This window comes from Cornus florida, unplaced genomic scaffold (genome assembly GCF_030987335.1).
Source record: "Cornus florida cultivar Cherokee Brave unplaced genomic scaffold, ASM3098733v1 CherokeeBrave_3.0.0_Hap2_Chr10, whole genome shotgun sequence".
Taxonomy (NCBI): Eukaryota; Viridiplantae; Streptophyta; class Magnoliopsida; order Cornales; family Cornaceae; genus Cornus; species Cornus florida.
In genome coordinates, this window is record NW_026775580.1 from 62452059 (window position 1) to 62477659 (window position 25601).

At 31.6% G+C, this 25601-nt stretch overlaps 1 protein-coding gene and 1 pseudogene across 1 annotated transcript; one reads left to right on the top strand and one right to left on the bottom strand.

The window, feature by feature from the left end:
* Positions 1 to 643: 643 nt before the first annotated feature.
* LOC132279496 (7-deoxyloganetin glucosyltransferase-like) lies at positions 644 to 3455 on the top strand. Its single transcript, XM_059781484.1, has 2 exons — positions 644 to 1512; positions 1615 to 3455. The coding sequence occupies exons 1-2, from the start codon at positions 996 to 998 to the stop codon at positions 2532 to 2534; spliced, it is 1437 nt and encodes a 478-aa protein (XP_059637467.1). The 5' UTR covers positions 644 to 995; the 3' UTR covers positions 2535 to 3455.
* A 14328-nt stretch (positions 3456 to 17783) lies between these two features.
* Positions 17784 to 24713, bottom strand: LOC132277704 (triacylglycerol lipase OBL1-like; annotated as a pseudogene).
* Positions 24714 to 25601: the final 888 nt, after the last annotated feature.

Below are 25601 nucleotides of genomic sequence, written 5' to 3' on the forward strand. Positions count from 1 at the left end.
CTCTACCGTTGCTAAAATTTTCGGTAATCCAGCATATTGGTTTCTTGTTTGAATTTAGAGAAAACGGAGAAAAGAAGATTCTTGAAATAGATTATAATAATAGAATAATAATGATAATTAACTTTTCGTATTGAGATTAAATATTGATAAAATACTAAATATAAAAGATTTTTTTTTTTTTTTGGGTAAGTAAATGAAGATTTGTTTCTCTTACGTTTGTTCACCTTGTGGCTGCAATCGGTGCTACGACCAATTTTATTTGATTTATGGTATTGTCAAAAAGTGATAATGTAGTAGTATTCAATCAAGGCACTCAATTATTTTTTCCTTCACGTGCATATTGGATATTAAATTGCTTTAATCCACCTGTACAAGCTATGGAGGAGCCAGATGAAAAGAATTGCAAAATAGTGAAATACAGATAGAGAAGTTTGAAAAGTAACTGAAATGGAAGACATTTGGATTCTACTAATGATTAGTTAGTTTAATATATTTCTTTGACTGCGAAATAATTTTAGGACGCTTCATATATATATATAATAAAAAAATAAAAAATAAATAAAAAAAAAAGTGAATATAACATGAAACCGTTATGTTTCACACATTGATTTTACATGATATCATATAATATTCGAGTTGGAGGGCATTTCAAATCCGATACTGTCTATACAATTTTAATAGTTGGGAATTATTTTTTTCTTTTTTTATAAATTTTTTTTGTCCAATTCCATATAGGACACTAAAAATAAATAGTATATTACACTTAGAAGCCTTTTGATTGTCAATTGCGGGTCTAAGATTTTTTTTTTTTTTTTTGCAACTGTTTGAAATGAAGAAGCATTCCATAGCTTTTACACAGGATGCTAGGGGATTTTGATTTTTTTCCGATGCTATAAATCTGGAACAAGTACACTCGGCAAAAGCATTCCACAAAGAGAGACACATCCCACAAAGAGAGATATAGAGATAGAGATAGAGATAGAGCTAGAGAGAGAATGGGTTACATTGCTATGTTAGAGAGGCCTCATGCAGTTTGCATACCATACCCAGCTCAAGGCCACATAAACCCCATGCTCAAACTAGCAAAACTACTCCATTTCAAAGGCTTTCACATGACCTTTGTCAACACAGAGTTCAACCATCAACGCCTCTTGAAATCCCGAGGACCCGACTCTCTCAACGGCCTCTCTTCATTTCGATTCGAAACCATTCCGGACGGCCTTCCTCCCTCGGATGCCAATGCCACCCAAGACATTCCCTCCCTGTGTGCCTCCACCTCAAAACACGGCTTAGCTCAATTCAGAGACCTCCTCTCAAAACTCAACAACACCACTTTGTCCAACGTACCCCCAGTCTCTTGCATAGTTTCTGATGGAGCCATGGCCTTCACTGTCGAAGCTGCCGAAGAACTAGGCATCCCTGAAGTCATCTTCTGGACAACAAGTGCTTGTGGCTTCATGGGTTATGCGCAGTATCCTGCTCTTATTGAAAAAGGTTTCGCTGGATTCAAAGGTATCATCAATTAATTTATCAAAACCCAACTTAATTCATTATCATATCTATAATTTTATACATGACCATTTTGGTTTTAACAGATCAATTAATCTAGTGCAGGTACGAGTTTGGATGCGGTAATAGATTGGATACCAGGCATGAAAGGTATACGTTTGAAGGATATCCCAAGTTTCATTAGAACCACAGACCCTGATGAATTTGTGATTAAGTATCTCATAGATGAAGTTGAGAGATCTAAAAGAGCTAGTGCAATGATTTTCAACACGTTTGAAGAACTTGAGCATGACGTTGTGGATGGACTTTCATCCATGTTTCCTCCAATTTACACAATTGGACCTCTACATTTACTCATCAACCACGTTGACAATGATGATTTGAAGCTTATAGGATCGAATTTATGGAAAGAAGAGGCAGAATGTCTTTCGTGGCTCGACACGAAAGAACCCAACTCTGTTGTTTACGTAAATTTTGGAAGCATTGCTGTCATGACACCCAACCAACTGGTTGAGTTTGCTTGGGGACTTGCTAATAGCAACCAGACCTTTTTGTGGGTGATAAGGCCTGACCTTGTCTCGGGGGATTCGGCTATCCTTCCACCGGAATTCTTGTCCATCACCAAAGAAAGGGGCTTATTAGCAAGTTGGTGTCCACAGGAGCAAGTTCTAACCCACCCGTCCATTGGAGGGTTCTTAACTCACAATGGGTGGAATTCAACTCTTGAAAGCATCAGTTATGGAGTGCCGATGATCTGTTGGCCATTTTTTGCAGAGCAACAGACCAACTGTTGGTTCTGCTGCAATGAATGGGGCATAGGGATGGAGATAGATAGTGATGCGAAGAGAGATGAAGTTGAGATTCTTGTTAATGAGTTGATGGTTGGAGACAACGGAAAAGAGATGAAGAAAAAGGCAATGGAGTGGAAGAAATTGGCAGAAGAGGCAAGTACAAGTTCAGCTGGGTCATCTTACATGAATCTACAGAAAATGATCGACCAAGTGCTTCTCTCTCGGAAAAATTGAACTAATATTAATTAGTAGTTGCTCTTGTTTTTCATTTAATTTGAACCATATTGATAATAAAACAACATCTATATCGAACAATTGCGGGAAAAGACAATTGTTCAAACATTATTTCAACAGTGATTTTCAATAATAATCTAGATTGTTTAGATTGTTATTTGTGTACTTTTGTATTTTCTTTTATAAAGTTGTAGAATAAGAGAAGCTCCAATGGAATCCTGTTTAGCAATTATGGGCCGGATTTGGCCACCCAATATGCTCCAATGGGGTCAACATATTATGGACCAATTTTGTGGCAATCCAAATGGGTCATCATTTTTTGCGACTTATGATTGTGGGCGTGATTTCATTACTTTTGTTTTGTGTTTTGAAACAGACCCAAGCATTGTAGCAGAGGTCCGTTTGGCATAAAAAAACATTCCCAAAAATAAGTTTCGTTTTTTTTTTTTTGTTCCTTTTTTTTTTTTTTTTTTTTTTTTTTTTTTTTTCTTTCTTTCTTTTTTGACCTTTGGTGCTTTTTCTCCCATCAAGAACACTGAAGCAAAGGCTGGCACAAATAGTGTCTTAAAGAATTTTTTTGGGGCAGAGAAACGTACAAATCAATTTAAATTTAAATTTTTTACTTTACTAGTACTGCTATTATAGTCATTGAGGCATTGTTTGGTTAACACAAATAGTCCCTTAACATTCTATTGCCTCAGCAAAATTATTTTTCTAATTTTTTTCCTTAAAAAATAATTTTTTTTTTATCTTTTAAAAAAAATTGTCTTTTTTTTTTTCACCTCTATAATAATAAATACATCAATCCATAATGAATATTGTATTATTTAATTTTTTAAATAAATACTAATATACTAAATTGAATTATTTACAAAAATATATCCATTTGGTTGAAAAGTATTACCGTTGATAAATAGTACAACAAAATATTTAATCATTGTTTTTCCAAAAAATAAAATATTAGATAATAAACATTCTATTAAATAAAATTTCAGAACATATTAAAAACAAAAAATATATACATTTTGTTACAATGAAAGAATAATATAGTGATGAAATGAGCTACTCATATAAAATGAAAAATATAGCCATTTGAAAAATAGCCGTTAGAAATATAGTTAGTGTGAAAGTTAAGTTTAAACGTGGGGTTTCAGAAGCTGTTAGTTGATTTAATTGTGATTAGCTACTTTAATGACTTAGATGAGATTAATAGGTCAATTTGCCCAATTTTTGTGATTGATTAAATTACCCAAGCAATATAATCAATTTAAACATCCACAATCACAAAGATAAATATTGTAAAGTAAAGCAAGTAGAATTAGAGAGATTGCACCAGGATTTTTTGCAAGGAAATTGGTAAAATAGACTAATTGTTTGCGTAGGAAAAACCTCGTGGACTGTGCAATTTAAAGCAAACCAATCCACTATGTTTGAAACAAAGTACAATGGACTTTGACTTAGGCTCGCACCCTATCGTTCTACCAAACACCAATCGCTGACAGTCTTCTGGCTTTGTGATGTCCCGTCCAACAGCACTTGACTTCAGGCTTACTCTTGATCTATGTAGAAGGATTGTTGATAGATCAAATAACACTCCTCGAATTCTTTGACCCTTTTCAAAGTGTGATCGCTTTTACCCTTTTTCTTCAAGATCTAAACTTCGATGTAGAAGAATTAATCATGCTCTTTCAGAATCTCTGAATCTTCAATTAAGCTCCAATTCCGATGAGATAGAGTTCAACACTACTAAATCACTCATAAATATATGTGCATGCTCTCAAAAATAAATCTAGAATAATCAGATTTTATTTTCAGAAGTTTATTTCTCTAAAGGCTTTCTCAAAATAATGATTTTATGTTCCTCAAAGCCATACCTTAATAATGAATGAAAAAGACATTATATAAAAGTTTGGAAGACCTAAGCATACTTGTAAAACAAATGAAATTTGTGCATAGGCTTATGGAAGGAAGTCTAGATCAAAAAGAGATCAAAATGGATAAGGAAACTTAAGCTTCTAAACTGATCAGGAGTCCTTGAACCAGTTCAACAAATCCTCAGATGTTGAACCTGTTCCCTTAATTCTCAAACCTGTTCCATCAAATATTTGAACCTGTTCCCTTAATTGTTGAACCTGTTCAACTTGGGCAAAAAGTATTTTCTCCCTTAAACACTTCCAAAAACTTCCTAAGTGTTCTCACTAACTCACAAATCCTCCTAAAGCACTGTTCTCATCATCCCAGGGTGTAGTAAACTATGAACACTTGAACTTCTTCAAATGTGCATCCGATCTTCAATCTTGACATTTTGGACTGAAAAATTACAACTCAATCGGACTTATTTTGACAACAAAATTAGCTAATTACAAAATGTATATCTCACAATCTCCCCATTTAGCAATTTCGTGACAAACTCTAAAAACAATATGTGATCTACCCAAGCAGAAAAAGTATATTACAATGATTGTTAAAGGAATAAACTGTGAATTTTTTCTTAAACCTCATAAAGTTTCAACACTTGTATCAACCTGTAATCTGCACATTAGCTCAAACATAACTACCCGTGAAGCTTAATCAAGAAAATAAACACAAGCATAAAATAACAATGCTAATAATGCCTGAAACTCAATGCAATGTAATGTAATGATCAACGTGTTCTCCCCCTTAATGCAAAAATATCTCTCCCCCCTTAATGATATCAATCTTAATTCTCTCTCCCCCTTTTTGTCACAAATTAATAAGGGTCTAAAGGAAGAAATATCCTAAAAGTAAAAAGTATCCAACCATATAGAACTTGTAAATTGAAACTAATGAAAAAATAGACTCCACAATACTATATGTATTAACACAAATAACCAAGATCAATTCAATGAAGTTCCACAAACTTAGTAAGTGTAGTAAAATCATCACCAAGTTCCAAAACATATGAACTGTCTACTGTTTAGATTTCAGATAATAAATCAATAATATTACATATCCTTAGAAATTAAATAATCAACATGTGCAAAAGATTTTTTTTTTTTTCTCTCTCTCTTTTTGTGCTTCATTTTTCTTTTTGCACATTGGCGGCTTTCACATTTGTGGGCAACCAGCTCTTTCCCTTATTTCTATTTGTTTAGAGTCAAGGTAGTTTCGAACAATTCCCAAAGGTAGCCTTTTCCATCTCTCAATTTTTTTTCAACAGCAATTTTTTTTTTTTTTTCAAACACTTTTTATTCTAAGCTGTTTTTCATTTTTTTATTTCATTCTTTTTGGCTCAAACACATACATCAAGTTTAAATTTCAAGACAATGATCAATCATGTCAACATTATCTTTGACCAAAATAATGACATCAAACACAAGTAAATGAACTATCAATAATCCATTTACTATACGAAACAAGTATGTAAAACCAATTTCATCTATTCATAGCCACAGTATGTTTTACACATATAATCCCTGTGTCATGAAACTCCTTGTGTTTAACATACTCAATCAATATGGTTTGCTTAACTTACCAAAAACATAATCTAGACACTCAAGATATGCATGAAAATCTTTTCTAAATTATATCTTTGCAATGCATCTAATCAAGATAGCAAACGCCTGTAGATTTCCTCAAATGAAAAAATTTAGGAGCATCTAATGGCTTAGTGAGGTGCCAATCAAATTCTGAACAGTATGCATTTTTTCCAAAGACACGACATTTTGTTCAACAAGTTCCCTAAGAAAGTGATAATGAATGTCAATGTGATTAGTCCTATAATTCAAAACTAGATTCTTTGAAATATTAATTATACTAGTATTATTACAAAAGATTGCAATAGTACCTTGATCAACTCCATAATCCAAAAGTGTCTGTATCATCCAAAGCAATTGTGTGCAACAACTTTCAACAACAATATATTCAGCCTCACAAGATGATAAAAATATGCAATTTTGCTTTTTGTTGTACCATAAAACAAGAGTAGTACCAATATAGAAACAACCACTTGAAGTACTCTTTCTATCATCCTTGTTATCAGCCCAATTAGCATCAGTATAGCCTGCAATCTCAGAGTTAGATTCAGAAGAATAACGCAATCCATAATTCAATGTACTATTGACATAACGAATAATGCGCTTGACTGCAAAAAACGTGTTATTCTCTAAGATCAGCTTAATACCTAGCACAAACACCTACACTAAATTAAATATCTGGCCTACTTGCTGCTAAATATAACAAGCTACCAATCATACTCCTATACAAGGAATGATCAACCTTGTTAGGATCAGAGTCTCTATCCAATTTGGATAAAGTACTAATAAGAGTTTGCACATGTTTTGAATCTTTCATACCAAATTTCTTGACTAGCTCCTTTGCATATTTTGATTGAGATATGAAAATCCCATCATCAAATTGTTTCACTTGGAGATCAAGAAAGAAAGTCAGTTCACCAACCATGCTTATTTCAAAAGTATTACTCATATTTTTAGCAAAATCATGAACAAGGTTATCATAAGTATATTGCACCAAAAATAATATCATCCACATAGATTTGAGCAACAGGAAAATCTTTTCTTTTTCTGAAAATAAACAATATTTTATCCGCTACTCCTCTTCTAAAGCACTTGTGTATTAGATAAGAAGTTAACTTCTCATACCATGCTCTAGGTACTTGCTTTAAACCATAAAGAGCCTTTTAAAGATGAAAAACATAATCAGGATTATGTGGATCAATAAAACCTTTTAGTTGTGCTACATAAACCTCTTCCCGCAAAATACTATTAAGAAAAGCACATTTTACATCCATTTGAAACAATTTGAATTTAAAGTGACATGCAAGAGCAAAAATAAGTCGAATAGACTCAAATCTAGCAACAGGTGCAAAAATCTCATCAAAATCAATTCCATCAACTTGAGTATATCCTTGTGTAACCAACCTAGCTTTATTTCTCATTACAAGACCATGTTCATTAAGTTTATTTTAAAAAATCCATTTGGTCCCTATGATATTAACATCACTAGGTCGAGACACTAATTCCCAAACATCATTTTTCACAAATTGAAGCAATTCTTCTTATATAGACATAAGCCAATCAGAACTTTGAAGAGTTTCATCAACATTCTTTGGTTTAAACTAAGCCATGTGACATGAGTGTCCTATATCATCTACCATGCATGAGTGTCCTAACTGATTATGAATTGTACTCCTAGTACCCGGTTTATCCCATGGACCTATCACATTGTCAACTAGATAACTCGAACTACTAAATATGGGAATGTCTAAAGAAGGTGCAAGAATTCTTGTAGGTTCATCACTGGTGACCTCTAATTCCTCATCAACCTCTTCACCTAAATTCTCAACTCTTTTTTCTTCATGAATTGTAGGTTCTTTTCTCTCTCCTACAATTTCAAATTTTATCTTATCCTCATCAAGTTGAGTAGAGATTACCTTAAGTCTTGTATCATTAAACATAACATTAATGGACTCCATAACAACTTTGGTTCTAAGATTAAAAACACTATAAGCCCGACTTGTTTATGAATAACCCAAAAATACACCTTCATCACTTCTAGAGTTAAATTTTTCTAAGTGTTCACTATCTTTAAGGATATAACATTTACTTCCAAATACTCTAAAATATTTAACAGTGGGCTTTTTATCGTACCACAATCATATGAAGTCTTTTTAGTTCTAGGACTAAGATAAACTCTATTTAGGATATGTCAAGCAGTACACACTGATTCAACCCAAAAATGACTAGCAATTTTATTCTCATGAAACATAGTACGTATCATACCTGCTATTATCTTATTTTTTCTTTCCACTACACCATTCTGTTGTGGTGTTTTAGGTGCAAAAAATTCATACTTAATGCCAAACTTATCATAATATTCAACAAACTCCTTAGGTTCGAATTCACCACCATTGTCGCCCTTAATTCGAGTAATTCAATATCTCTTCTCATTTTGAATAAGTTGACAAATAGACCTACAAATTCACAAAAGTATCAAATTTTTCACGCAAATATAGAACCAAAGTAAATCTAAAAAAATCATCAACCATAACAAGCAAATATCTCTTTCCTCAAATTTTATCAGGGGTCATCAAATCCATATGAATCAATTCTAAAGGTCGAGAAATGACTTTATGAATAAGTCTCTTATGTGACGCTCTAGTTTGTTTTCCCAATTGACATGGACTACATATTTCATTCTTAGGCATTTTCAATTTAGGCAAATCTCAAACAAGACCATTATTAAACAAATTCACCAAATCATTAAAATTCACATTACCAAGTCTTTTATGCCATAAAATTGCCTTATCAGTAACTACAAAAAAACACGTAAGTGAAGGATCTGAAAACACAACATAACAATTATCAAAAGTTCTAGTTCCTTTCAAAACACATTCACCTTTTTCATTTGTTACAAAACACCCTTGTTGATTAAAATTGACTTGAAACTCCTCATCACATATTTGACTAATACTCAACAAATTAGCAGTTAAACCTTAACATATAGAGTTTTTTTTAATTCCCCAATGCCTGAAAGTTTGATATTACCTTTACCACTTACACTAGAAGCATTACTATCACCAAAAGTAACAGTTCCAACCATGCATTCCTTAAAAGTGGTAAACAATGTTCTATCCTATATCATATCCCTAGAGCAACCATTATCAAAGTACCAACCACATGCACCTAGTGCTCTAAGTGCAGTGTGCATGGCAAGGCATTTAAAATTCTCTTTCTTTACCTAAACAATTTTAGATTCATTATGCAATGATTTCCCTATTATTCTAGGCAAAGTGTCACAAGGCTCAAAAGTCTTTTTCATTCTCTTTTTCTTATTAGAACTCTCTAGATTTTTCAATTTCTTCCCAAGTTCAATTTTTCTTTTCTGACACTTATACTTAATATGCCCTTTTTTCTCCACAAAAATGACATGTTGAAATAAATTTAGGAGAACTAGTGATTACACAAGGTTTGGTTTCAACTTTCACAAAAATATTTTTAGATTTTTTAAAATACAAATCCTTTGAAGTTGAAGCCAATTCTTTGTTACTACTAGTATCACAACCACTCCTTTCAACTTATCAATTTTGCAAGTGTCAGATTTCTGAAAAAAAAAAAAAAAAATGTTTTGATTTAACAAACTCACTACTCAAATTATCAATTTTAAGTTCAAGTGATTTATTAAACCTTTTTACATGTTCAAGTTCCTTTTCCAGAAAATCAATCTTATGAAAAAGATTCAAAATTTATGGCCAATTTCTTCCAAATTTTTATTAGAGACAGAAACTTCTAACTTATAAATATCTCCATCAAGTTTCGCAAGATTCAATTTCTATAACAAATTTTTAAAATCCTTTTTAAACTTAGACTACTCAATTTGCATGTTTGTGACAGAATCGAAAGCAGGAGTTAAAGGCAACTTATCAATAGAAGATGAATTTTTGGACACAATGCAAAAATCACAACAAATCAACAAATATGATCTACTCAATATATCAAGTATCCCGCTCTGATACCAATTGTGAAAGTTAAGTTTAAACGCGGGTTGCGGAAGCTGTTAGTTGATTTAATTGTGATTAACTCATTTAATGACCTAGGTGAGATTAATAGGTCAATCTGCCCAATTTTTGTGATTGATTAAATTACCTAAACAATATGATCAATTTAAACATCCACAATCACAAAGATAAATATTGCAAAGTAAAACAAGTAGAGTTAGAGATATTGCACCAGGATTTTTAACGAGGAAATCTCAATTGGTAAAATAAACTAATTGTTTGAGTAAGAAAAACCTTGTGGACTGTGCAGTCAAAAGTAAACCGATCCACTATATTTGAAACAAAGTACAATATACTTTAACTCAGGCTCACAACCTATAGTTTAACCAAACACCAATCACTGACAATCTTCTGACTGTGCAATGTCCTGTCCAATAGCACTTGACCTTAAGATTACTCTTGATCTCTGTAGAAGGATTGCTAGTAGATCAAATAACTCTCCTCGAATGCTTTGACCCTTTCAAAGTGTGATCGCTTTTACCCCTTTTCTTTAAGATCTGAATTTTGATGTAGAAGAATTAATCCTGCTCTTTCGGAATCTCTGAATCTTCAATTAAGTTCCAATTCCAATGAGATAAAAAAACAAAACTTCTAAATCACTCATAAATATGTGTGTATGCTCTCAAAAATAAATTCATAATAATCAATCAGATTTGATTTTATGAAGTTTATCTCTCTAAAGGCTTTCTCAAAATAACGATTTTATGTTCCTCAAAGCCATCCCTTAATAATGAATGAAAAAGGTATTATCTAGAAGTTTGAAGACCTAAGCATACTTGTAAAACAAGTGAAATTCGTGCATAGGTTTATGGAAGGAAGTCTGGACAAAAAGGGTTCAAAATGGACAAGGAAACTTAAGCTTCTAAACTGATCTAGAGTCCTTGAACCGGTTCAGGATTTGCTGAACCGGTTCAAGCTAGCCAAATAAAATTCGAAGAAACCTTCTTGAGTTTTAAACCAGATTAACTTTCATTGAACCAGTTCAAGATGGTCAGTCTTGAATGTTCATAAATACTCAAATGTTGAACTTGTTCCCTTAATTCTCAAACATGTTCCCTCAGATGGTTAAACCTGCCTATTCCTTTAATTGTTGAACCAATTCACTTGGACAGAAAATATTTTCTTCCTTAAACACTTCCAAAAACTTTCTAGTGTTCTCACTAACTTACAAATCCTCCTAAAGCATTGTTCTCATCATCCCGGAGTGTAATAAAATATAAACACTTGAACTTTTTCAAATCTGCATCCGATCTTCGAATCTTCAATTTTGAAATTTTGAACTAAAAAATTATAACTTGATCGGACTTGTTTTAACAATGAAAGTAGCCAATTACAAAATATATATCTCACAGTTGAGAAAAAATTTAAAATATATATATTAAAATATTAAAAATTAAAAAATATTAAAATATTATTATTTTTGGATAACGAAAAAGCATCACTGAAGCATCCAAAACGCTAACGTAGTTTTTGAAAATGCTGAACTCTAAAAATACTGAGATGATAAATCTAAGGGAGGGGGAGGAAAAAATCTAACCCGTCTTATATGAATGTACAGAGTGATTAAAAAATTAGTTCAACAGTTATTTTCAATACGAATCTGAATTGTTTTGATTGTTATATTAGGACATGCATTTTAATTGATTGAGGGTAAGTTGCAGGTAGTCGGAAAAAAATCACATATATAGTATCATACTATTATAGAGCCATTAAAGAACATAACCTTTCAAAAAAAAAAATTTGTAATTAAACATAAAAGTAAAAATTATTTTCTTCTTTTTTAATAATTTATTTCTAAGGCTTCATTTGATTAGATAGAATTAACGAGAAAAGAAAAGAAATATAAAATTTTAAAAATATTTAAGAGTTTGGTTAGATAGAAAAGGAAAAGTTTGGAAAATTAAGATTCTCGTAATCTTTTATTTTCCTTAAAACGTTTCCTGCATAAAACACGGGGAAATTTTATTTTCACGTGAAACCAACATCTGTGTTCCTATTTCAACTTCATTACATTATTTCACACAACAACTTTATTGTATTTTTTTTTATTGGGTTTCAAAGAATTGCAGTCCAACAACAACTCATACGGTTTTAATTAACTTAACTTTCATTTTTAGTTATTTTCCATCATATATGAATGAAATAAATAGTAGTTTACAAGATCTAAATTAATTGAAAATTCCATCATTTTTTTATATACATATTACTAATTAATTTTTTTATTATTTTACAATTTTTATAAAATAAGGACATTTTAGGTATCTAAACTATAACATGATATTTTCCTACAATTTTTTTGAATAAATTTTCATCTTAACCAAAAACATACTAGAAAATTAATTTTCTTTTCATTCACTTCACTTTTCTTTTCATTTTTCATTTCCTTTATTTTCTTACTATTTTCATCTAACCAAATGGAGCCTAGGGTCAGTTTGGTTAGCAAGACCTAGCTAGAAAGGAAAAGAAAAAAAAAATATTTTTAGGCATTTGATTAGATGGAAAGTGAAAACTTTTGTGAAAGTAGGATTCTCGCATGTTGTGAATTTTTCCTAAAAAAAAATTTCGTACAAAACACGCGAAAATTTACTTTCTCGCAAAACTTAGCCACTTTGTATCTTAGTTACCTCTTGTACCCCTATAAGTTGTTTCTCCCCCACTCTTCTTCACTTTCTCCTTGTTTCTCTCCACTCTTAGTTTCTCCACAAATTTCAGGCAGAGTTAGATTTTCTTCTATAAATTTTTTTTATCTTAATTCAATTATTTATATTTCTATTTATGCATATAAAATTAATTTCTTATTATAATTATTTTGAGCTCCATAATTACTAATGATTGAGATAGAGTGGTATACATACATGGTTTTTTAGTTTGATTGGAAAATTAGGGTTGTTGTTGGTACTGTTGTAGGCCATTGGGAATCGATCTTAGTTTGATTGGAAACTTACAACCTTGAAATTTGGGTTTTACATTTGTTGTGTCCGTTAAAGATACAATTTAGATATTAATAGAAATAATTATATTTTTATTTTTAATAATATATTATTTTACTTTCCTTTTTTTTTTTTTTTTTTTTGGTTAAAAATGGATGTAAACAATTAGGTGCAAGGGTGATTCATCCAACACAATTTTATTTTATTTTAAAATATTTAAATTGCTAAAGGTAGTTTTGGTAATAGAATCATTTTCTTTTCATTTTCATCATATCCAAACTAACAAAATAATATTTTCTCATAACTTTCTTGAAAAATTTTCCTCCTAACCAAATGCACACTGAAAATTAACTTGATTTTCTTGTCTTTTACTTCACTTTCTTTCACTTTTACTTTCCATCATAAATTTTTATCTAACCAAACAGAGGGTCAGTTTGGTTAGCAAGAACTACCTAGAAAGGAAAAGAAAAAGAAAAAATATAAATTTTTTATGCATTTGGTAAGATAGAAGGTGTAAACTTTTGGGAAAGTATGATTCTCGCCCGAAAATTTATTTTCTCGCAAAACTTAATTACCACTTTGTATCTTAGTTTCTTCTTATGCCCCTGTTAGTTGTTTCTCCCACACTCTTCTTTACTTTCTCCTTGTTTCTATCTACTTTTCAGTTTCTCCACAGACTTCACTCAAAGGTAGATTTTCTTCTGTAAATTGGTGTAATCCTAATTTAATTATTTATATTTCTATATATGCATATAAAATTAATTTTTTATTATAATTATTTTGGGTTCCATAATTAATAATAATTGAGATAGATTGGTATACAAACAAGTTTTTAGGTTCTTTTAGTTTGATTGAAAAATTAGGGTTACAGTTGGTGTTATAGGCCATTGGGATTCTTAGTTTGATTAGAAACTTACGAACTCGAGATTCGGGTTTTACAATTGTTGTGTCAGTTGAAGATACAATTTAGATATTAATAAAAATAATTCTATTATTATTCTTAATAATATATTATTTTACTTTTTTTTTTTTTTGGCTAAAAATGGATGTAAACAATTAGGTGTAAGGGTGATTTATCAAACACAATTTTATTTTATTTTAAAATATCTTAATTCCTAAGGGTAGTTTTGGTAATAGAATCATTTTATTTTCATTTTCATCATATCCAAACTAACAAAATAATATTTTCTATTAACTTTCTTGAAAAAATTTCCTCCTAACCAAATGCACACCGGAAATTTGATTTTCTTTTCCTTTACTTCACTTTCTTACATTTTCATTTTTCATCATAAATTTTTATCTAACCAAACAAACCTAAGTGAAAACAAATTGACGATATTGGAGAAAGTTGTTTCCATTACAATCTTAACTTATCTTATGCTTTTTAAACAAATTACAAATAATTAGAAATTGTTGGAAATAAGTGGCCTAAACACACACAAACACTTAATATGTGAAAGAGAAGTGGATGAAGGAACACAGGAAAAAATATCTGATTCCATTTTTCTAATATTTCAATCTTATATATAATCATAAAATAGATCCATTACATGGGTTTATAAAGGATTTTAAGATATATGTAACCAATTATATTTCAATGCCGAATTACTATCACTATACTCACTAACATAGTATTTAGGCTTTACTCTTATATTTTTCGGTAACACAAATAGAAACTCACACTAACACACAATTAATGTTGGAGTTATGTTTCAAATTAATTTAGTAACTCTATATTTATGAAGACAAAGTTTTGATATTACAAACTTTAAACTTAAGCTTTAAGTTTTCACCTGATGCATTTAATCTACTATATTATTATGTTATTTATGAATTAAGTTTAAAGTTACATTAAATACTTAATTAATGTCTTCTAAATATATTCGTATAAATAGTATGGCATATGAAGCCTACGATATATATACTCTCTAAACTAGTTAGAGTTAATCAAAAGGGATTTGAAAAGGTGTTTTCAAACTATTGATTTTGAGTGTGTGAGTTCCATACTTTCAGTTGATCGGACGGAGATAAATACACAAGTTCATGAAGAAGAAGTGCAACCTTTATGAACATACAGCTTTGATATCTGGGCTTAGTTGAATCCCGGAGATAGTGCTGCCATTTGTCTTCCGTTGCACGTGGGAGAGGCTTCAACTATCTTCAAGAAGCGATTACGCGCTTCTAAGCCTCGATATTCACCGTTTTCAATATTTTGGTTCCAACAATTTGAAGATAGTTTTCTCTTAGCGAGGTCGGTGTGATTGTGTAAATCAAAGTGTGGGGTTTTAACATGGATTTACTCTAACGTAATCCAATTTTATCAATTAATCTTGAAAGGTTCAAAATCTTATCAGATGCTGTAGTGTTTATTCTTATTGATCCCAGATCGGAGCCAGTTTGCAATCAAGGCAGTGCAAAGAATCAACTTGAATTCTCAAATTATTGGTGGTCTTTATGATGCGATGAACTACACTAGGGCAAACAAAACTTGTTATCAAGTACTAAAATAATCTGGGAAGAGATCGTTGAGTTTCTCTTATGAGAATATAGAGGTACTTGCAGAGTACTATGGATCATGGATCGGATTATTACAAATACCTAGTTGTTCTTTGCTATGGATGCTCAATGTTCGTACCATCTTGGATCTTCACTATGGGTGGAGTTATGATTTCTTGGAAATCAAAAGGGTGGACTTATATAACTCATTCCTCGATGGAATCTGAATTTTATTGCACTTTCTCTACTGGAGAAGAAGTTAACTGGGTAAAGATCTTATTGGAGGGTATTCTAATACAAAGTAAGCCTATAACGCCCTTGAAATATTTTCGTGACAATAAGGTTACGATGCTTCAAGCTCACAACGAGTGTTACAATGAAAAGTCTATACATGTGCAGTTGAAGCACAATCATCTGGAAGAGATCCTGGCAAATAAATTATCATAGTTTACTGTGTGAAGGCCAAATCTCATTTGGCAGATCCACTGTCAAAAGACATGTGAAAGGACTTAGTGTCCAAGGCCAAATCTCATTTGGCAGATCCACTGTTGAAAGACATGTGAAGGGACCTAGTGTCTAGGGCCGAATCTAATTTAGCATATCCACTGTCGAAAGACATGTGAAGGGACCTAATGTCTAAGGCCAAATCTCATTTGGCATATCCACTATCGAAAGACATGTGAAGGGACCTTATGTCTAAGACATCGAAAGGGATGGAACTAAAGCCTGTAATTGAATAAGTTGTATTGTTATGGGAACCCAACCCAGTGATATTTCTCTTGGGTTCAATGGGAAAAACAAGTAACATAACAACTTGTGTGAGCACATCAATGTTCCTTTCCCTATCATGTGTTGTGGGTACTCAATCCTGTAACTGAGGAGGTTGAGATTTTAGATCTCTTAATGAATCTATAGATCAATTTTTGATTGGAGTGTACAGGATCACTCTTGATAGATTTACCGTATAATCAATGAAGAGGCTGAGACTTATGTCTCTTTATGAATTCTATAGAACGAATTTCCAATTGGGGTGTACACAATCACTCTTGATAGATTCACCGATTTATCTTGTAATGAGGAGAATGAGATTAAATTCTCTTAATGAGTCCATAACCGGTATTCGGTTGGAGTGTGCAAGGTCACTCTTGATGGACACACCGATCTGAGTGTGGAAGTAGGACCGCTTCTATAAGATCCAGACAGGCTTGATCCTTAACGACACTCAGAAGTACGGATTCCGGACACATGGCCGAAACGTGTCAAGCTTTAGTACTTTATCTCCGAACGGAAGTGTGTGTGTAGTATTTCTTATTCATCAACGTGGTCCTTGGTTCAAGACATCGTTCACCAAGTTCCTAGATGAAATGAAGGGTACTTACACAAGGTAATGGTTCAAGTCTAAAAGACACTATTATTGATGCATATGACTGTACCGATCAACAAAATGAATTTGAAACAAGTGGGGGATTGTTGGAGTTATGTTTCATATTAAATTAGTAACTCTATATTTATGAAGACAAAGTTTTGATATTACAAACTTTAAACTTAAGCTTTAAGTTTTCACCTGATGCATTTAATCTACTATATTATTATGTTATTTATGAATTAAGTTTAAAGTTACATTAAATACTTAATTAATGTCTTCTAAATATATTCGTATAAATAGTATGGCATATGAAGCCTACGATATATACACTCTCTAAACTAGTTAGAGTTAATCAAAAGGGATTTGAAAAGGTGTTTTCAAACTATTGATTTGAGTGTGTGAGTTCCATACTTTCAGTTGATCGGACGGAGATAAATACACAAGTTCATGAAGAAGAAGTGCAACCTTCATGAGCATACAGTTTTGATATCTGGGCTTAGTTGAATCCCAGAGATAGTACTGCCATTTGTGTTCCGTTGCACGTGGGAGAGGATTCAACTATCTTTAAGAAGCGATTACGCGCCTCTAAGCCTCGATATCCACCGTTTTCAATATTTTGGTTCCAACAATTAACTCATCACATTAAAGGACTTGTAACCTTCACAAAAACACTAAAAATACATAATCAAGTTTAATTACCAACTTAATTATCGAAAAAAAAGTTTATTTTCCAACATGAACATTTTATTGATGGATAATTCTAAAATTATATGCTAAATCTTCCGTGGAACCAAATTGTCGGAAGAAACAAACAGATTATTTGAAGTATGAGTTGTAATACTCATACTGAAGGCTTGCAGTGAATTGCTTAACCCACTCCCTTGCATAAATGACTAATTAACAATAATAAGTCTAGTAATTCACGGCCACTTCTCGGTGCAAAAATCATTTTCGTTCACGTATTTAACACCTTGTAGATCAATTGGGTCTTGGTTAAGGAATGATGAAGGTAAGGGGCTCAATCTGGTGAGATTAACATAATCTTCAGGCGCATGAGCCGATGCTCCTGGAATTGCTAGCCCAATTATCCTAATAACTCTCAAAAGCCAGCCTTCCTTGTAATCTGGACCTTCGATGCATGGGATAATGAAACCCCTAATCAGCTCCCAAACAGCTTTTAACATCTTGGGTATTAGCCACGGCAGTGAAAAGTAGTTTTTATTTGGTTCCTCCACCACCTCCTGAATTTTCATCAGAGTCTCACTATGTCAGTCACTGTGAAATTGCATAACTAAATTGTCAATGACTGGATACAAAAACAGTTTAAATCAGTGGAAATATATGCCAATGAATGATGTAATTAAGCAGAGACAATCTTAGGTTAATTCAAATATCTATCGTTTTCGAAAAGTACTAAATTTGAAAAAAAAATTAAATGTTATGCACTATCCCACTTTGACCATCACATTTGTCCACTACATATCATAATTAACTGCACTAAATCTCAATTCACCCACATACACAGAGATAATAACAAATACATGGGGTTTTGGAGTGTAAATTTTCAAATTTATGGAGTTTAATTTAATACATTTCAATGTAATGAAAAAATACTGGTCATTTATTCGAAATACCCTTACTATTTTAATTCAGGTTCTCTTTGTGCATGTAGGTAGTATCACTTTTATGCACAAAGATACCACTCAAGTATCATATTTTCTGTGCAGACTATATCATCAAAATGTACTGAAAAGAAAAGATACATGCATTCAAAATAAAAGTGACATGGTAAATCTGTGTACAAGAGTGGTGCTTGCATGCACAAAAGTAATACCAAAATAGAAATAATAAGAATAGTTTGGACAAATGATCATTGTTTTTTTTTTTTTTTTCAAAAAAAAAAAAAAAAAAAAAAACATAATTTTGAAAAGCACGGACTTTGACTTCATGAATTTGAGAGAGAGAGAGAGGAGAGGGAGGGAGGGAAGGGAAGGGAGAGAGAGAGAACTCACCTTGCCATAGTAGCAGCTGTTGTAGTAGAGACAGGTCCCAAAGTGCTTAAACAATAAAGTTCTATCATCATATGGCAATCTAGGCACCATGTCATTGCAATAAACAAACCTCAAATATCTCACACCATACACCTTAACCTTTTTCTCCATAAACTCCCCAAACTTCTTGTTCCCTACCCTAGGCTGCCCAAAAGTCTAAACCCCTTCCAGCCTTTCCAACAACCATTCCTCCTCATGGAACCCTAATATTGCCACAAACAGAATTGCTAGTGCCCCTCCCAAGCTGTGTCCTGTCACTACAAACTTTGCCTTCTCATGCTTCTGTAATAAGTCTCTCAGTCTCTGTCTAATTGTGTAGTAAGCAAATGGTTTGTCGTTCAAACCTTGTTTTATATCCTTGGGCCACTGTTGGCCCTTCTGTAAACCCAATGCTTTCATAAAGCCACCATGGATTTTACCAACATTCTCATGCTCACACCATGATATGTCCAAATCTGTGCACCAATCGTCGGCGTTAAATGGCTCGGTTCCTCTGAAGGCTACCATGATCAGGCCAGGGTTATTACTTGTATCGTGAAACATGATGGCTTGGGTTGAGGATAGATTATAATATTCTGTGAAACATTGGATTAAAATTTTCGATTAACTTATACAGGAGTCAACTACTTATTTTAATAATCTAATAAATAATGTATTTTTTTATTAAAATATATATATTGCTACCTCTATCCCAAAAAAAAGTCTCTTACGAGAAATATAAAATTTTAAGGGGATATGTGGGATATGCATTGTCCCTTGAAAAGTTACTTACTTTAAAATTTTAAGGACATATATGAAAAGATGTGAAATAATATGTAAAAAATTTTAAAGAGATACGTAGGATATGCATTTTGAAATTTTTGGTAGAGGTGTAATCAAATCTTCTGCTTTTTGGTATTTATTAGTGTTTAGTTATATAGGTTTCATCTCTTTTTATTTTTCCCCTTAAATTTTTGGAGATAGTTCTCAATTTTGAACTCTGTAAATTTAATATTATGTTAGATTTTTTTCTTATGTAGAAAAGTGGACGTGTGAATGTGCTTCTTACTAATATATATATATATATATATATATATATATATATATATATATAATCATTGATTATATTACTTTATGAACAATCCTATTTTTAGCTTCCTTATATTTGTTTAATAGATAATTCATTGTGCCAACAAAATAGATCCTCATGTCATCATTTAATAAAAGGATTATTACATTTACAGCTCCACTGTAGATTACTTAAATAATAGAGATTTCTCCTTTAATTTCAAATATAACATTTATCTCCCGTCTAGTTTAAGTCCTTTTACACTTATAGTGAATGCCAGTGTCATTTTTGAAACTATAAAAAAAGTCCTTATTATTTAGACAATCTATAGGGAAGGTAAGTGTAATTATGCCTTCAATAAAATAACCTCTTCAACAATGAAATTAGTAAATTTAAAACTATACATCTTAGTAGCTTCTCACCATTCCAGAAGTCGAAGAACCCCAAGAATTCCATCTGAGAGAAGAGAATTTAGAACACATGAATCAGTATCATCATCATTCTATACATGCATACTGAGTACAATTAAAATTTATAAATATCTTAGGCTAGCTGATCATAATTACGTACGTACCTTCCAGTGATCTCTAACTATAGTTTCTGCAAAGGCTCCATTCTCGTAGGACAATTTAGCAGCCATCATAGACAGTGATGCAGCATAGCTTCTATTTCCATTTCTGATATTTTTATCTAGTTCCACTCTTTGATCAAGATGTCCCACCACGGATCTGAAAATTTCTGATGATGAGTTGGGCCAATCAAAGTTTCCTACATATTATGGACCAATTTTGCATAACTGAATTAATTAGATAATGGAATCAACAAATTTATTCAGAAAAAAAAAAAAAAAAAAGAACCAAAAAATTTAATTAAGCATAACCCTTACTGGAGTATCATCAATACACACACACACATATATATGTATTATAGTAGTTAAAGAGTATGAAGATTTTATATAAAAGAATTAAACAAGAAATTTAAATTATCCAAGACGAGAACATAAAATGTTTGTGTGTGTATATATATATATAAAGCTGATGTGTTCCAATAACAAAATACCACATCAGCTTTAATAAAAAAGTTCTCTACGTTTATTCAATGGTTGATCCGAGAAAATATAGGAGAACGTGGGTTATGTGGTTATTAAAACTGATATGGTATTTTGTTATTGAAACATAAAAGGGGTGAGTAAAGTGAAGCTACTCAGCAGTGAGTAGCTAAGCATTATCCTAAAAAAAATGTATTTGGTAGGAAATGTTGAATGGATACGAAAAAAAACAAGGAAGGATTTGGAGGGATATACTAAGCATGAATAGTAGTTTTGGTTATCCTCCAAAAAATGGAAAAAAAAAAAAAAAAAAAAAGCTAATATTTTTAAGGGTCGCGAGCGAAAAACACTAATATGGTATACATATACGAGTATATAACCCCCTATACGTTCTAAAAAGTCCATAATATTCAATTTTGGAGCAAATAATGACTTGAATACTGAAAAGACTAAAGTGTTCTCTAAAAAAAATAAGTAAAAAACCTAATTAAATGTGAAATAACTAAAATGTCCCTTTATATATTGATATATAATATAGATTTCCTAGCAAAAAACACCCTTATGGTATGCATATAGAGTATATAACCCTCTATACGTTCTAAACCTACTTAACATTCAATTTTGGTGCAAATAAAAATCTGAATGCTGAAAAGACTAAAATATCTCTCTACAACTGAATAAAAAATAGTAAAAAAAGTAATTAATTGTAACAAGTGTATGTGTATAGATATATATATAAAGACATTATCAGAAGAAATAAGGATATTTTTAAAATTTTATATCTTAAAAATGTAAAGTGCAATGCACCAGAATAAATTTTTAACGAACTAATGACATCAAGTCCTTCTTTGCCATATTTTTTCAAATTTAACGGACTTATATATTCAAAATAAAGAATAAGGGCGTTATTGCCTAAAATGTACACATTAGGGGTGTTTTTCTTACTTTACCTTTATAAGGGCATTATAGGAAGAAATAAGGGTGCTTTCATAATTTTATATCTTAACCATGACTTCAAGCCCCTTTTTACTCATTTTTCAAACTTAACAGACTTATATACATAATAGAAGCCCTTCTTTGCTTATTTTTTCAAACTTAACGGAGTTATATACATACCAGATACCCAAAATAAACGATAAGAGTATTAATTATTTGCCCCAAATTAAAACATTAATGGTGTTTTTCTCACTTTGCCCTATTTTTAATGAGACTTTATTAATACCAAATTTGCCCTTATTTTAAGAAAAGAAAGGCTCTATGAAAAAGGGTATAGTTGTAAATTCTTTACAATAGTTTCCTTTTATTTTTTTCCTAAACATGATTACTATCATTTCCTTTCTTTTCCTTTATTAATTAACCAAATACGAAAAACAATTAACACTATGCTCTCATTTCATTTCATTTATTTTCCTTCCTAACTAATGTTATTATTTCTTTTCTTTTCCCACTTATTTGGAAGGGCTTTCTACATGCTCAAAATGGGCTTTTTAAGTTTAAAAGTACGTTTCAAGAAAGGTTAAGTGTTGGAAAAATTTTAAACCGACTTTGTGGAAAATCCAGCTTCTTGAAAGCATGTTTATGGGAAGCAACTAAAACTTGAATCATTGGGAAAAAAATTTAGATGACTTTTCGCGAATCATGCTATTGATAAAGTAACAAAATTTTAATTATAATTTTGCCCTTATTTTAAAAGGAAGAACAACAAACATTGAGTAGTTTTAGGGAAAATTACGATCGACTCCTATTTGTTCTCAAAGACTAAGGAGCAAAAGAGTTACAAGATTTGTATACTTTCATCCAAAGTTTAACCCTGTACAAAATTCTAAACAACTTTTCTTTCTCTTAATAATTATATATATATATATATATATATATGTATATATATATATTGGAGGCTACCCGCTCAATTTAGGTATGATGTTCTGCTTTTAAAGTGATCCTAAAATTAGGGTTCTATTATAGATACTTTTGATGCAATCCCTCTCTATCATTTCATTCATCTTTTTTTTCGATAACTGGAGTGTCCGGGCTTTACCCCAACTAATTCACCGGACCCGTGCAAGGCGACCACCCCATGCGGATCAGATAAAACTCAGACCATGTCCGCGATCGTAGTTCTAAAGAATTGTTCGCACTTAAAGAGAATCGAACTTGAGACCTGAAAATGAGACTTCAGGGTCCAAGCCTTTTCCATTAGGCCAACCCCTTGGGGTTTGTTTCATTTCTCATTTCTTTTTTTTTTTTTCATCGATATGTGAAAGTATGACCACTGAAACTATCAACAAAATTGATATGTTAATTAATCATTATCATTTTTTTTTTCTTTTCCGTTCTTGCTATATCCCAATTCCACTCATGAATTATTAAGAATATAATTGTCAGTGTAAGTAGTGAAAAGAACTTCATAAAATGCACATACCAAACAATTATTTGTTTTAAATTTCTTTCATCAAAGTGCATTATGCAAAGCCGAGGAAAGAATATTAGAATCAGAAAGTTTGTTCAGAAGTGAATATGTGATTAATTATTTACTGAAAGATAATTTAAGTTGAAAGTAAAAAATGTAAATTAATAATTTTAAAAAAAAAGATATTGAAACAAAACTATATATTATTTTATTCCAAAGAGTTTGCCCAGTAGTAGTAGTAGTTTTTTTTTTTTTTTTCCTTAGATCATGCGTTTCGGCCCCACAGCACACACACCATTCAAGTTAAGAGCGTGGTTCGAAAGCAAGACCTTCCAAATCCTTGCAAACGCCACTATGCGGCCCCACAACACACACACCATTCAAGTTAAGAGCGCAGTTCGAAAGCGAGACCTCCCGAATCCTTGCCAACACCACTGTGACCCTGAGGACAGAGTTTAATTGCCTCGTTAAAAAAGACTTGAATTATGATACCTCATGAATCATTAGGTTTGTAAATAATTCTTTAGGGATCACACTCAGATTTAGGAATTGTCAATGAGGTAGACTAATATTAAACATAAATTTAGGTAAATTGGGCTTGTTTGGATGGACTAATATTTTGATGGACTAATACTAGTAATAAATTATTATTATTTTTTTGACTGGGCTAAAATAACTTATATTAATAATTTATTTTTATTTTTTTTGGTGGGCTCAAGCCTTCAAGAACCCACCCCTAATCCTTCCTTGTATAGTTGAGTTTTATCTGAAAATATTTACTCCTATATATTATTTTGTGATACACGACGAGAGATTAGATTATAAGATATTATTAAACATAACTGAAGATAAAATGAAGAGAATTCGGTTGAGAGAAGTAATAAGAGTATATTAAAAAAAATAAAAAAAATAAAAAATTGGAACTTTTTTCAGAAAACTGAACTAAGTTAATATTAAAAAAAACCTAACCGTACCTTTTAGTATATTTAGCAAAGCAGGGAAGAAACCACCATGGGTTGACAGGAGATTGAGACAAAACTCGAGAAATAAACCTGTCCAAAACAAAGGTGTTTTGAAGTAAAGGATGAGTTTCTGCGCGAGGACGGAGATGAAGATGAGCCATCTATACTGGGGTATTCTCAGTTTCCTTGCGTCCCTGTACTCAGCATCCCGATACCGAATAAACGGTCTTTTGTCAAATCTAGGTGCAAATATTATACGAATAAGATCGAGTAGAGTAGCTTCTTCTGGTTTCAACTCCAGATAATCCTTGCAGAATTTTTGGTCACAAGTCATGGCTTATAAGAAGTATTGTAATAATGAAGAAGAGCTCTTGTTTTTTATACACACAGTCTTAACGTGTAGAGAATAGAGATGTTTAACAATGTGGAGGTCATCCCTCACAATGGAATTATTCAAAGAAGGGTAATGATACATGGTCGGACACAAACAACCCAAAATTTGTCCGACTCCTCCGTGGTATAGTCAATCCACAAGTTTCCCTTTCTCTCTCTCATCCTCTGGTTTTTTTATTATATTTTTCTGTAAATAAAAATATGAATGAAAAGAATAATAATTACATATATGCATGGGGCATATATAACCGTTACGCCATGGCACTAAAGGTCAATAAATGAACTACCAAAAGCTCCACACAACCCAAAAAAACATTAGCCCAAAGGATGTATCCCACACCGGGCCCTCTTATGTAACCGACAAAAATTAAGGCATTGTTTGGATTGCATTTATAGAAACAATTTTTAAGAATAGTTTTAAGAGAGCAGTTTTCAATTTTTTTCAGATTTTAAACCTATTTGGTTAAGAGAATTTACAAAATAGTTTTCGGAAAACAAAAACTCATAAAACTACTTGATTGTATTTATTAAAAATAGTTTTCTGAACTAAGAAAATAAATAAAAATATTATTGTACCTCACTCTTTTATTTGTTTAATTTATGATATTAACTATCAATTTAAATAAATATATATATATATATATAGTTAAATTGGGTAAAGTACAAGACACCCCTTGAGGTTTGGGGTAAGGACATACAGGTGAAAGTTAATTTATTTTTGGACAACGACACCCCCTTGTAAGATTTATCATCCAAACAGAGCCTTAAATCATTTAAAAAGTCCACTTTACCCTTCACTATTTTATTAATTTTAATTATAAAATATCAA